Genomic DNA, 15,598 nt, shown 5'->3' with positions numbered 1-15,598 from the left:
AAGCGCTTGCTGGGAGCCAGACACTAGGGCTATGATGACAAAACCAAGAAGGTTCTACCAGAATGTAGAAATTTCTTATGGTATAATGGAAAGTGGAGGTTGCATCTGATTCTATCTACATGAGCCATTTGGGGTTTTCTTGTCAAAAATACTGGTTTACCATTTCCTTCTCCAGCTCATTTTACACATGAGGAAACTAAAGAAAACTGTTAAGTGACTTGTCCAATGTCACAGAGCTGGTCCATGTCTGAGGCTGGATTTGAACTCGGGTTTTCATGATTCCAAGCCCAGCATTCTGTCCGCTGCACCACATCACCACCCCATTGGGGAAAGTGGCCTGGATTTGAAATCCTGGTCCTAGATTCAAATGCTGCTGCTGCTGCTTATGAATGAGGGACTAACCTTTGCATCCTTTCTTTCCACATCTGTGGCTTAAGGGAGGGCTCAGGCTTGATCATGGCTGAGCTTGCTCCTACCTGTGGACCAGAAAGGTCAATGAGACGATTGCTTGTTTGGAAAAAGATACTTTGACGGTGATAGACTTTTAAGTGCATTGATCACGATTCTCTTAAGGTAGCTAGATGGCTGTAAAACTTTATTTCTAGGGGTGTGGGTGTAGGAGTGTGCGTGTGTGTGTGTTAATGTGCAGGTGAGTGTGTGTGTGTGTGTGTGTGTGTGTGTGTGTGTAACTAAGTAGCTATTGGATTGAAAACAGCTGTCTTTTAAATTGGAATAGATTAGTGATATCATATTAATTAGTATTTTTTCTTTTTTAACTTATATTTGACTTGAACCCCATTTATGTTATAATTTCCTATCAGATCATCCATTAATTCAAAATCCTGATCTTAATGATCAAAAAGCAGCAGGCTTTCTTTCTTTTTTTTTTTCCTTTGCTACACAAGGGAAGCAATCAGAGAACCCCCCGTTCTGCGCCATCAATACCGCCGTGCTCATTACTCGACTCTGCTTGGAAGTAGCCAGCTCCCTCCAGACCAGTCTCTGGGGGCTCTCCACCTCGCCTGCCTCTGCCCAGTTGGAAGTGGTTCTAGCTGCCTTGGGCTTCTGCTCAATGGGGACAAAGGCCACTTCCCAGGGCCCACATCAGCTCCCTCACACCAAGAACCATCGGCTTCCTTGTGTTGTTGGTGACCGACGAGGGGTCACCTGTGGGCAAAATGCTTGTGACATTTTTACAAACAAAATCCATCTTTTAGTATTTGATGTTATTTCTTCTTGAGTTGAGCTCACTTGTTTAGTTAACTGATCAATGTGCTCTTGCTCTCTCTCTGTCTCTGCTCTCTCTGCCTGTTTCTCTTTCCCTCAATCTGTCTCTTTGTCTCTCTCCATCTTTCTCTGTCTCCTTTCTCTCTCTTTCTCTCTCTTTTTCTCTCTCTCTCTCTCTGTCTGTCTGTCTCTGCTCTCTCTGCCTGTTTCTCTTTCCCTCAGTCTGTCTCTTTGTCTCTCTCCATCTTTCTCTCTCTCTCCCTCTTCTTTCCCTTCCTCCCTCCTTCTTTGTCTCTGTCTCTCTTCATCTTTCTGTCTCTTTCTCTCTCTGTCTGTCTTTCTGTCTCTCCCTCCCTCCCTTCCTCCCTCTCTCTCCCTCTTTTCTCCCTTCCTTCCTCCCTCTGTCTTTCTCTCCATCTTTCTCTGTTTCTTTCTCTTTCTGTCTCTCTCTCCCTTTTTTCTCTCCCTTTCTTCCTCCCTCTATCTCTCTGTCTTCCTCTCTCTTCTCTTTTTTCCTTCCTCCTTCTCTCTCTCTCTCTCTCTCTCTCTCTCTCTCTCTCTCTCTCTCTCACACACACACACACACACACACACACACACACACACAGACACACACACACACACACTCTCACAGAGCCCAGCATATATGAACACCTTTCTGCACACCTGGTGTTCCGCGTCTCCTCCTCGTTACGGTGCTCTGGTCGGTGGGCAGGGGGTGGGCTCCAGGTGAGGATCCCCAAGGTTCTGTTAAAAGTAGTTCGGGACCTCAAGGAGCTTCTGCACGGCCTGGAGGACACCACACATCCCTTCATTGTAAATGCTGTGGGGGAGGAGGAAAGATTGCTGAGTTCAGAGTCCCAGGCCGGAGCTCACCCCCGCCTCCTCTAGCTGCTGTCCAGCAAACTCAGGCCTGCCCTTCATCTCTTTGGCAAATGACAGGTGACCTTTGACATCACTAGGCATTTGATATCAATAAGCATCTATTAAGTGGCTGTTATATGTGGGCATTCTGCTGGGTGCTTCTCCTGTAGATGACAGGATGTGGCAGTCACGACTCCTGGGGGGCTTAAAAGAGTGAGATCCGGGGTTTGGGACACTGTGTGTGTCCCACATCCATCAGGCAGACAGCCTGCTGAAGTCTAAAAACTTCCCCTCAAAATCTTGTTTACACTAAAAGGGAATTATGCAGGACATCCCATCCATTGAGAGTTATCAAAATATTAATAGAAAAAAGAAGGGTTATGGACCTCAGATCAAGAACCTGGAAGCTAGAGGACGCTTACCTTCAGTGATTTCCAGTGAAACTGAAAATAAATATAAAGCATTTATTAAAAGAAATGTGTAGTGAACGGCTCTAATGGTTATTTAGATTTTGAGGCTGTGCTTTTGCCTAAATTATTGACTTTCTTTTCTCCCTCATAATTCCAGACTTTTTTTTAACCGTGAGTTGTCGGCTTGGCCCCTTGGTGCCATCCCTGGGGGTTTGACTTGTAGGGTTGAGGTCCCTTCCAGCTCTTGAATTCTGTGATTCCCCGACTTAGTTCCCACAATATGCCTTTAATCCTTAAGGTCAGTGACTAACTTTGTCTTTGTGGGATAGATTGCCTGGCCCGCGACAGGCTCTTAGGGAATCCAAGCTGATTGATTGAAAATAGGACGGCGTGAGCACCTCCGTGGCACAGCAGCTATTTTAGGGCCGGATTTTTAAGACCAAAAGTCCTGACCACATGCTTCTACCCTGTGAGTGTTGGACGGCTCAGAGTACTTCTCTTCAGCCCCCCTCCCCCCGTGTCCAAGACCACTGTCCCGATGCCCCGGCTGCCAAGTGCCAGCGCCCGCTCTGCTCCGTGGAGCCTGCCCTGGAGTCGTCACGAAGTCTGTGAGCAGAGCCCATTTCCGGGCCACCGTGAAGTTTCTCTTGGTATTGTTTTTAATTGCTGGCCGTAGGGAAGGTTTGGAAAGGCCCAGAGTGCAGGCAGCCAGCAGAGAGAGTGATTGAGCGTCTTTGCACGACTGAGCCGCCTCTGGAAGTCCCTGGTGATGGTCAATACCAAGGAGCATCCAGCCCCGGTGTCACTGTCCGGCCATTAAGTGTAGATATTGTCATCTCCGGTGCTGAGCAGCTCGTGACAGGAGGGGACAGGGGCAAAGGAAAGAAAAACGAGGCGATCAAGAGATAATATTAACTAGAAAAATCAAGAAGAGTTCTGTCAGCCCTGGCAGAGAAATCATCATTCTTCTCCTCCCCCCACCCCTGTCCCACCCCCGTTTTGTTGGTTTCCATGGCAGATCTGCTCCGTGGGGGGGTGTTCTGGGGGGGGGTGTTGGAGCTTGGGTGCCGGTCGTTGTTATTCGATATTTAGACTCTCTTTGATGGAGACCGAGCTGAGTTCCGCGCTGGCCAAGACAACTCCTCACGGCCCGAGGGTCAGGCCTCCCGACCTGATGGGTCACTGGCCGCCCAGCGCGCCCCAAACTTGCCTTGCCCTTGTCCCGACTCGTCCCGATCTGGTGATCGCCGTGTTAAATTCGATTCTGCGTCCGTCATTATTAAAATGTGAAGTGTGTCGAGCACAAAGGATACATTTCAGGGCAGTTAGCTGAATAATTCTGCTCTTTATTATCCCAAATTACTGCTGGGCTCTGGAGAGGTGAGCAGTTTAGCCAATTATTGGCATTTGAGCCGGATTTGCGGGTGATTAGCTCCTGGTCGAAGCCAGGCCTGGCGAGGGGCTTTGAAGCTGGGGCCTGTGTGATTTTCACAGCGGTGAGGTAGGAATAGACGGGACTAATGACAGGAAGGTCGCGTGGGTGAGGTGACCCGTGGGGGGGGCGGCGGGTTTAGCAAATAGGGGAGCCACAATAACAAGTGTGTCACTCACCCCACCGTGCATAATCACGCTTTATGGGATTGTGGGAGACGCTGACAGCTCAATTAGAGTCTCACCCTTTGTACCGGGAGCTCAGGCAGAATGACAGAAATATTACCAACAGAAAAGGGAGGGGGCCACAGGGGAACTGGTTAAAGATCCAGGGCCGTGAGCCTCATCCCTGCCCCCCAACCCTACCCTGCCCCCCCGAACCCTCCTCCTCCGTACAAAACAAGCTCCCCCCACCCACCCGTCACAAAAAAAAAAAAAAAAAAAATACTATTTGTGAAATAATAGCTTGTCCAAAGCTATGGCAAATATCTCTGTTTAAAAGAAATCTCTGTTAAGTTGTCTTACGGGTGTTTCTATGGAAACACTTCAAACTGCAGAGAAAGTTAAAATCTGTTTGAGAGATAATAGGGCACTCTGTCCCCTGTTTCTGCCAAATATCCTTACTCCCTTCTACCAGAAAGGAAGAAAGAAAGAAAAAAGTCTCTGGCCCCAGTGGGAATGATTTTACCTGAGTTATTTTAGATAGAAGAAAAGGGAAAGACAAGAAGAGCAGATTCGGTTCACGGCAATTAATAATATTTATCTCACGGACTGCGTTTCTCTTGAAACAGTAAACAGTCGTCATTTTTTAATTGCCTGTTTTGACTGCAGCACGTCCGGTCCAATGATGTCTGTAATAGCCTCGGAGACATCTCGCACCGAGCCCCGCAGCCCAGAGCTTGTGGTACTGGAGCCTGTTGGCCCTGATTCCCCTGAATCTGATGGTCAAACCCAAGCGAGTCGGGGTGATGTAGGGTCGGAAGGCCTCTTACACACGCAAGGCCCTCAGCCCACAGTGCCCCAGGGAAGTCTGGGACTTGGCTATGGAGCAGGTGTCCACCCGCACTGTTTTATTGGGAGCTCCCAAATCACCGGAGTGATGACTCTGGGAGGAAAAAAATAGACATTTCAGAGAGGGACGAGACATTGCAGGAACACTGGTAGATTGTGATAGTTTAGGAGAGGACTAGTCTTGGAGACAGGCACACAGCTGTGGGATCCCTGGTCTTGGAGACAAGACCGTATTGTAGTGCAGAACCAGCCTTAGAGACAAGGTCACTAACTGTGTGATCCTTGGTGCTGTAGGGGAGGGCTAATCCTGGAGCTGGGCCATCCGCTGTGGGATCCTGAGCAGACCTCTCTTGAGCCAAGGCAACTGTAGGAGTCCGTCATTTACTGAAGAGTTGGCCATGTGCACAAGGGGAAGGAGAGAGTTTTTGCCCCTTCCATCCCAGCTAGCCCCAGGTTAACAATTACAGTTAGTAGAGCTTGGATAATCATGGAGAACATGCGCTATTGGGGGCAAGACCACCCTATCACCCAGCTCCACCCCTTTACCCAAACGCTATGAAATAAATTCATTAAACTCATTTTTGCTAAAACTAGTCTGCCTGTCTTCCCAGGGCAGCGGCGATTATTGTCTTCCATATTTTTTGCCTTGTCTCTTTGGAAGGACCCACCTCGAACCCCTACCTGAGCTTTGTAGAGGTCAACAAGTCAATGGCTAGTCAACATCAGGCCAGAATGTCCATGTCGTGAGTTCCCCACCCTGCTGAAATGGTGGATCTGGCCCCTTCGCCCAAGGTGCAAGAATCTTATACACTGGGAACAGTCTCCCAGTGCTTGGAAAGAGCATTGCCTCCCCCAAAAATCCCCAGTGCTGCTTCTGGCCTCCACAGCCTTCCATCACTGAAGGGAGACATCATTGTTGAGGAGGGGGCCGCCAGCGCCAGCAGCTAGTGACCAGCCCCTAGAAAGGGGCAGCATGAGAGCCCCTGGTGTGAAGCACCTCCCAAGTCACCAGCCCTCATTGCCATCATCTGGGGTAGGAACTCCTGGGGAGAACGAGCCAAGCCCCACTCACAATCAGTCAGTCAACATTTAAGGAGCTTTTACTAGTGCCAGGACTCCTCTGCCTTACATGTGGGGGTGGGCAGCTTAGCCGAGCAGAAGGCACCCCCCAGACCCCAAGAGGGAGGAGGAGGCAGCACCTGCCAGACAAGCAAGACACGCAGCCCTGAGACCTTGATGTGGACAGCCCAGGACAGCTCCGGAACCGGTGACATTAAGGAGAGGTGTGAGTGTCCACTGTCCCCTCAGGATCGCAGCACTTGTTCTTCTGACTCGCAGCCAAGCCCTTCCACTTGTGCTGGGGTGTAAGCCTCTTGAGGGTAGGGACTCTGGCTTCTCTCTGTATATCTTAGCACCGTGCGTTGGACTTGGTGAGTGCTTAATACCTCTTTTATGCACTTATCCACCGATTCCTTCTCCCATATATTTTACATTGACTTCTGTCTTCTAAATTAGAAGCAACACATGGAGTGTAGAGCCATGTGAGATCTCAGATGGAGTGCTGGGATGAACATCCCAATCCTTTTTCCTCATTTTACAGATGAGGAAACTGAGGCAATGGATTTGCATGAAGAAATAGAAGTAAGAGAGCTAAGATCTGAACCCAGTTCCCGGCACATCTCACGATCTATGAAACATGGGGGATCTTTGTCTCAGAGAGACCCCCAGACACTGGAGTTCCAGACAACAGGGCAGCGCTCCCCTAATGAATGCTGTGATGTGCTCATTGGATCAGAAATGCTAAGAGCACTTTGTCATGGGTGATGGCTCCTAAAGTACATAAATATGCATGCAACACGTATTTGTGTGTATAGAAAACATGTAAATATATGATTAGGTATAACTACAAATTACATTCAAATATTTATCATGTGTGAGTCGGATTGTGTATTTAATTATACATATATTAAAATATAATTGATGCATACATTAATACATGCTTTACTAACACGCCACAAGGAATTCATAGCTTTAAATAGGAGACAACATGTTGTTCAACATGGAGATTGTTGGGAAAATGTTTAAGCCACAGAAGCAAAGGGAACTTTGGTACAGATGATGGCTCTTAAAGAAATGGGAACTTATGTGTTTGCATCATGTGCATGCAGATATTAACATGTAATTATATGTGTGTATATAATACATATGTATATTACAAAATAAGTAGATTATCTCAACAAGGATTTTAGTCTCTACTTTGTAACATATATAAGCAAAAATGTCTTTAGTCTTTACTTTGTAATATGTGTTTATATGTATTTATATATACATATGTATGTGTATATATATAAACAAGAATTTCTTTACTCTCTACTTTTAATATACATATTTATATATGCATATGTATGTGTGTATATATATCTATATATAAACAAGAATTTCTTTAGTCTCTATTTTGTAATGTGTTTATGTATTCATATATACATATATGTATGTGTATATATATAAACTAGGATTTCTTTAAGTCTCTAATATATGCATATATGTATTTATACATATGTATATATATATATATATATAAACAAGGCTTTTTTAGTCTCTATTTTGTAATATATATGTATATGTTACATATACATATAAGTTGCATACACATGTTTATGTATGTGTGTATGGATATATACATCAACAAGGATTTCTTTAATTTCTAATTTATATATATATTTTTAATATATGTGTATATATATATATATATATATATATATATATATATATATATATATATGGATTTCTTTAATCTCTACTTTGTTTTAGGACCATATTAAGCAAAAAAAAAAGGCAAAAATAAAAATATCCCCTATATTCAAAGAGTTTCCATTCTCCTGGAATTCACCAATGGTCATATATAAGTAGAAGGTACACACAAAACACACCTAAAGAGGCTGGGGGGAGTGGCGATCCAGGTAAGCCTCATGGAGACAATAACTCCAGAGCAAGATTTCAGCTCATTCACTTTTTTTTACCTTTGATCATTTTAATTGCCCAGGAATCCGTTATGTTTCTTCCCATTTGCATCATAATTGTAGCTAGCATTTATTTCGTGCTGAGTCTGCAAAGGGGGCGTCTTCTATTTTCTCATTTGCTGTCAAACTTGCTTTCCTCATGTTGCTGGTTCTGGTTTCTTTCTCTTTCATCTGTTCATGTAAATCACCCAGGCTTCTCTGGACTCGCTGTATTCACCATTTCTCTGTGACACGCCCTTATGTTAAATTTCAAACATTATAATCGGTTAGATGTTGGGATTTATGGAAAGTACTCTGGACTCTGGACACTGAAAGGGATTTCACGTGGGCAACGTGACAATACGTGGAGGGTCTGCAGTGGTGCTCAAATAAATTGCATCAGGACATCATAAACCCGATTTTGAACTCCAGACCTATAGCTGGCATGGGTTAGGAGGGATGCATGGATAGGCTGCAGACTTGTCTAGCCCACCCTCACAGTGAGTCTAGACTCACACAATTCTGAGTTTTCTCTATGAAATAAGGTGCAGAGAGACAGACTTTTAGACCCTCATTATTCCCTGTGAGATTTAGAACCTAGATTTCCTCATCCATGCAGTGACAGGGTTGAATTAGATGCCTACGAGGTTCTCCTGGGTCTAAAAGTGTGACTCCTGCTGGGATTTGATGGAGTACTTTATCCTTTTTCAGAGGGAAGTGCTGTTTTACTGAGCCTTCATTAGCTCCCATCACACTCATGAGATTCCTCCATGAGAGGGCAGGACTTGACCGCAGACAGACTTCTGTTTCTATCCCGAAGCAGTCTTCTCCTTCAGGTTGACAGTGAAGGGACCATCTTCCCCATATCCATTGCAGCTCCCTAATAAATCCCCCCGAACTGCCGCTCCATTCCTGTCGGCGTCCTATCAATTGTCCCCGTGGCACTTGGGAGTCACAGGAACAGATGGGAATTGATGCTTGTTTGTCGGTCACATTGTTGAAAGCCCGGTCTTTGAACCCATGGGCTCTGTAGAACACAGACCCCCAGCACTCCCTTGACCAGCAGCCCATCCTTTCATGTGCCATGGCCTCCCACATGGAAGCCTTGTCATTAACCATCCCGACGGGCATCATAATGACCTGGATGCTGCGCCTGAGAGCTGGGCCCTCACCCACCTCGCAGGGTGCCTCTGAACTCTGCCGTGCAAGCTGATTGGCTCAGTTAGGGCCCCCCAATCTTGAACAGCAAATGCAATCAATAAATCTTTGTTGGTAAATAATTGCTATTGAACAGAGTTTTAATATAAATTTATGAGCGGTGTTTTATCACAGCTTGAGGCTACAGCCAGCCACTGAGTGATGGATTTCAGATATCACTTACATTCATTACATTAACTTTGTAAGTTATTTAAAGCTTGTACACTTCTCATCGCTTTTGGCTTGCTGTGACCTCCTGGGACTAGACACAGAATCCACATGACTAATAAAGGCTTTGCCGCTGACTGACGCACCAACTTTTGGGGGAACAATAGGAAGAATTCCTGGCCCAAAAAGTAAGATGTGCGTGGGAAGAGGCTGAGGGTTTGAGTGATAACCGCTCATTAAAATCCCTGGCATCCCAAAACCGCAATTAAATTATTAACTGGCTCATAGTCAGTAATTAGATCAGCATCCCCAGGTCGGAGGATATGATTTCGTTTTGTTCTGTATCTTGACCTTTCATTTCATCAGCACAGGGAATTTCACTTCCCTTACATTCAGAAAATGTATGGACCTTCTGTCATGTGCTGTGTTCTAGACATGGAAACATTTAACAGGAGACAATGGCTACCCTCAAGGAGCTTTCAGTCCACCGGGAGGGAAAGGTGCCATGTGCATCGCTAAGAAAGGACTAAACAAATAGTAAAATATTTGGGGGTAGATGGTTCCATCACCTGTAAAATACTAGGGTTAGAGATTAGATTCCTCAGGAGCATCTCACTAGGATCTTTGAATCTGGGGATCTGTGAATCCATCTGGAAATGTATGGAGCGTCTTATCCTTTTTCAGAGATAAACGCTCTGCTCCATTAACTGTTCATTCTGGGAGGATCAGCAGAGCCTCTTTTGGTAGATGATATTTAAATTTCAAAGGGTGAGGAAAAGGAACTGGTCTGGAATTCCCTGTGTGGAAACTCCTTCTGTTGAAGCCAGTTAATTGTTCCTCTGCTGACTTGCACAGATTCCTAAGATAGGGAGAGATCCAGTAATTTATCCAGACTCACACGATTCTGTTTGTGTCAAAGGGGGAGCTTGAACCCAGGGCAGCCCATCAATGAGGATTTATTTCAGCACTTACTTTGAAGATGCCAAAAAAAAAAAAAAAAAAAAAAAAAGGCAATTGTGATCCCAGATTTCAAGGAATTTACTTCCTAATGAGGAAACAACACATAAATAAATGCATCGATACTAAGAATGAATTTAAGTCATTGCCCCTGGCCCAATTTTCATGTTGGAAAATTACTATAAAAATAAAGCAATATTTCTTAGGTAAGTCCTGCCCCATCTTTAGGGCAAAGCCCATGTGAAGATATGGCAGAACATTCAACCCACACCCAAAGATTTAGCCCCTAAAATGCCACTGGAAAAAAAATCAACTGGCGAAGGCCAAGAATCTTGTTGAGTTCAGTATGTAAACACAGCCAAGACAAGAGCATCTCTTTTCTCAGGGATTTACTGTTGGGTTCACTTATTTTTTGCTCCCTTTGAATGTAGCCATACTACAGTTTTAAGGTAACATGATGTTAAAGTATTTTATGAGGTACAAAGAGCTGTCCATGAGAAGCTTTCCAACATATTTGATTGGATTAGCGGGTAGCTTGCCATTGGTGAACCAAGAATCTGGTAGGCCTTGGGAGCCCTTTCCAAAAGCAAGATCAGCTCTCTAAGTGGTCATCTGAGGTAGAACATTCTAAGAAGTGTCACATCTGGCAGCAGAGAAGAGAGCTAGACCTTGAGAGTTCCCCAAGGTGAGGGATATCAACCAGGGCGATTTCAGTGGAACTCATTATCCAGTAATAAACACTTAATCAATAGGAAAAATAGACCTGGTCAAAATTCTAGGCAGAGACCTCTAGTGACTCACTTCTAGCTAGAAAATCTCTGAGGTTAGATCTGAATATTAGTCTTCCTGACTCCATGCCCAGTACTCTAGTCATTGTATCTTAAGGTAGCTGACTTCCCACCCTCCCTCTTTCCAGTAGCTAGTATCTCCTCTCCAAAGTTACCTTGTATTTGCTTTATAGAATATAGTAAGCTCCTTGAGGGCAAAGACTATTTCAATGGTGCCTTTGTATTCACAGCACCAAACACATGTGCTTAATAAATATTTTTTGATTAATTGGGTTAGTTTATGAGCCTATGTGCTCTTACTAATTTTTTCTTACCCTAACCCAGCTTCTAGCAAGATGGCTGACACATAGTAGGTGCTTAATAAATGCTCTTTGATTATTGTTTGAATGATTAAATCAATGAACCCAAGACCTGTTTTTTATTTCTGTCTTTATATCCCGTGCTTGCAACATATGGTAGGCTTTTAGTAAATACTTTTAGTATTGATTCAATCACTCAACAAACATTTCTTAGTCATTTAATATGTCCCAGGCATAAGAGTAGGGCTGGTCATATAAAGAAAAGGTAAAAACACCCCCTATCCTGACAGAACTTACATTTTAATGGGGGCACAGCTTGCACATGTGTTAACAAGCATAAAGTAGATCGAAGGCATAATAATTGGGTTTGGCCCTGGATGCTTAATTCAAGTCAGCGTGCGCTTCATGATTTGGACATTGTAATCATGGGTTGCCTTGAATAATCAGCCATTCATAATTATTATGAGACGGTCAGTTTTGCATTTTATCACTGATAAATTATTTTTTTTCTGTCTGCCATAACAAGTTCAGAACAGCTTAATCCCCCAAATGACCTAATGGGGGTCAGAGTTTCACATCCTTGCCTAATTTTCATATTTTTATTCTTCCCCACCCCCCATCTTTATTTATTTAAATGAACATCTTTAGAATCTCCATTGAAGGAGGGCTAATGATAACTGTGGGATTTGTCTGTGAATGTAACTGCATGGTCACCAAAGGAGCCTCGAGTGTCCATCTGGCCCGAGGCCCTGGGGTTTGATTTGAGGATTAGGGCTTATTTTGGTGGGCAGGAACAGAGCTTTCGAAAGCGATGGAGCAGCTCTAATCTGTCAGGGGCACAATATCGACCCTTGGCCCTGGCTTTTGTTGGAACTCCATCCGAAGTGGAGGATGGAAAAATGTCAGCCCAGACTAGCGTTTGCTCCAAGGATGATTCTGCTAAGTATGAGCTCAGAAAACTCTCAGGTCAGATGGGGCAGAAGGATTTGGATATTGTAACTGCCTAGCACTTATTCTAGTAACCCAACCAGCTTCCATGGGTGCCTACTCTTCAGTCTTCTTGAATTCATGATGAGATAACCTATTCAGGAGAGCATCATTCAATTTGTCAGCCATAATAGCAGATTATAAATTTACATTCTCTGCCAATGGCAAATAGTGGAAGCCTCCAATTTACAAACCGAGTATATACCCAAAGTTTATTTATATATTGGATATCTCCAACTCTGACTTCATTTCTCTGTGAATTAGTGTCTGCACTTACAAACAGATTCCTAGGCTAGCCCAAAGGAATCTATTTTCTATCATGATCATGATAGTGATGATGATAATGGTAATTTGACAAACATCAACTGATTTTAAATTTGCCTAGACAAAGGACAGATAACGAGGATAATAAATAGAACCATGAATTTCTACCTTTGTTATACTAACATAGACATATGTATGTATATATACCTATAGGTACGCCTATGTATATATTTTACATTTAACAACTTATTTATATTCCTCATGACATCACAAAAACGTAACCTGGAGGGAATTAAAAGAATGAAGTTGTGCTATTAATAAGTGACCCAAAGGAAATGACCAAGGAAAAATTTTAAGTAAAACTGAATAACATCTATAATTATAGGCCTGTGTCATTATATACATACAGGTTCTCTTGGCTGCTGGTGCTTTGGACCGGTCAAATTTCAGGTTTCACCAGGAAAGATTCAAAGGCTGAGTGAGAATCTTTGGAACATACTTCACTTATTCAGGAACTTTGGGGCTGTTGATGGGGAGGCTTGATTATTTTCTCCTATCTCGTATTTTATCTCTGGCCCATCTGCTTTTGCAAAGACCATCTTCCTTGCCCAGAATGCATCTTTAGCATTCTTCAAAACTCAGCCCATGGCTCCTTCCGACAAGAGCCCTGCCCCGGTCCCTACTGTCGTCCCAATCCAAATGTGAGTTCTCCATCACAAATGGCCTGATTTTTACTTGGCATGAATTGTGTATTCATTTTCCTATATACATGTTCCTTTCCCCGAATACCACAATTTCCAAAGGGAAAGGCCCATCTTTTTTTTGTTTGTTTGTTCTGTTTTTTTGTCTTCATATTCTAAGTACTTAGCATGGTAACTGACATGGACACGCAGCAGTCTCGTTTGATTTGTTGAGTAATTAATTATCCAGAAGAAGCAAAAAATTATATATCGTATAATTAGCCATTTGTGAGCTTGGACTTGTGCACTTTGGTCATTTATAACGAGTTCCTGTCCTCTTGCAAGAGCTGCCATGTTGGAATGGTACAGATTGTTCTTAAAGATGAGCACAGAAGAGACAGAGCCTTGAGCCAGACAAGAAGTTCTGAGAACTGAGCCCTGATTTCTACCAGATTGAATGTGGACTGTGCACTCCTCCATATTAATGGAAGTCTTACATTTTCTTGATAAGAAAGAGATTATATTAGAATAAATGCTCATCAGAATCACTTAAATGATTGCATTAAGCCTGTCATCACATATAGAGGATAATTGGCTCCAAATTTTGCATGCATTTCAAGAAATGATAAAGTGGTTTAGCTTCAGAATAGGCTCAAATTTGTCGCTGGGGCTAGTTGGATCTTTTTTTTTTTTAATTCCTACTCTTATAAATTGACATCATGCTTTAGAGTACTAAGAGTAAAATGAGAGAGACCTGAATTTAAAGTGCCATTTGCAAACTTAACAGAAGAATACATTTGAAAAGGATGATTTTTTTTTCTGATAACCTATCAGTTAAACCTAGATCCTAAAAAGAAAAAAAAGATAATTTTTAATGATCACATTCAAATTATTGTTCTTTCGCATATAATCAACTGAATCATTTATCAAGAATATGTGATGTGCTGGGAAGTGAATGTAAATTGTTAGCACTACTGTCTATCTACCCAGGTTACTTATACCTTCAGAATCTAATACTTAACATACAACAAGAAAATGGGATTTACACACATAGATTGTATCTGGGTTATATTGTAACACATGTAAAATGTATGGGATTGCCTGTCATCACAGGGAGGGAGTGGAGGGAGGAAGGGGATAATGTGGAAAAAATGAATACAAGGGATAATATTATAAAAAATTATTACTCATGCATATATACTGTGGGGGGAAAAATTCTAAATAAATAAATAAAATAAAATACCTTTTAGAAGTCTGAAAAAAAAAGAATATGTGATGTGACATGAATATCATATATACATTTTAACTGTTATAGTTAATACCATAGCATTTGTGTTAATAATAATAACAATAACTCGTCTTTCGATAGTCTTCTGTCTGCAATTAGGTGTTAACAACGTAGATTTGAATAAGTCAATTCAAAGTTGAGCTGGGGAGAGGGAAAAGGAACACTCCCTAACAACCAGAAGGAGGGTGGATAATAATAACAACTAACATGTGTGTGTGTGTGTGTGTGTGTGTGTGTAGCTAGCATTGTACAGTTTGCAAAATCACTTTATTTCATTTGGCCGTCACATCAATTATGGGAGGTTATTATTACCCCCATTTAACAGATGAGGAAACTGAGGCAGATGGAGGTGGCGTGATTTGCCCAGTGTCTCCCAACCAGTAAACATCTGAGGCTGGATTTAAACTCAGGTTTCCTTGATGATCACACTAGGGACAATTTAAAACATAATTCTAACTAGATTTTAAATGTAATGAAAAAATGACCAAAAATCCTTGAAAAACTTGTATGCAGTCAATAGTCTTCTCTCTGTGGAAGGTCTCATATTTCATTTTCCTTCTTTCTTTTTCAGGGCATGCTGTTAAAGCGAAGTGGTAAATCGTTGAATAAAGAGTGGAAGAAGAAAATATGTCACCCTGTGTGACAACGGTGTCCTGACCTATCACCCAAGTTTACACGTGAGTGTCAGAGCCCTTGCTTTTAGAGCCTAGCTGGTTGTCAGATCTTGGGAGTATTGATGACCTGTCTGTCTGTCTATCTTGCCACTATGCCATCCCAGGTGCCGGGGGGCCATGTCTCCTCCCAGTTCCATAATTTGGAGGAAACTAATGTGTAGAAAACAAAACTTCCAACTTCAGAAGATCTGTATTTCTTATGTTTCTACTTTAAAAAAAAAAAAAGGAATTGCTATTGCTGATCCATTTTTATATAACGCTAACATCCTTTTTATTATGAAGAGGCAGGAAGGAAGGCAAGAAGGAAAGCAGGAAGGAAGGAAGGAAGGAAAGGAAGGAAGGAAGGAAGGAAAG

At 42.8% G+C, this 15,598-nt stretch overlaps 1 protein-coding gene across 1 annotated transcript in view; it reads left to right on the top strand.

Annotated features, from left to right (window-relative positions):
* The window catches only part of AGAP1 (ArfGAP with GTPase domain, ankyrin repeat and PH domain 1), a 622,443-nt gene that overhangs the window by 415,065 nt on the left and 191,780 nt on the right, over positions 1 to 15,598 (top strand). The window contains 2 exon segments of the mRNA XM_074264417.1: positions 15,142 to 15,192; positions 15,194 to 15,247. Of these exon segments, the coding sequence (XP_074120518.1) occupies positions 15,142 to 15,192; positions 15,194 to 15,247 (105 nt within the window).

The sequence above is a fragment of the Sminthopsis crassicaudata genome, chromosome 4 (genome assembly GCF_048593235.1).
Source record: "Sminthopsis crassicaudata isolate SCR6 chromosome 4, ASM4859323v1, whole genome shotgun sequence".
In the NCBI taxonomy this organism is placed as follows: Eukaryota; Metazoa; Chordata; class Mammalia; order Dasyuromorphia; family Dasyuridae; genus Sminthopsis; species Sminthopsis crassicaudata.
The sequence above is the reverse complement of the archived record's forward strand: the minus strand, read 5'-3'. Positions and strand labels throughout refer to the sequence as shown.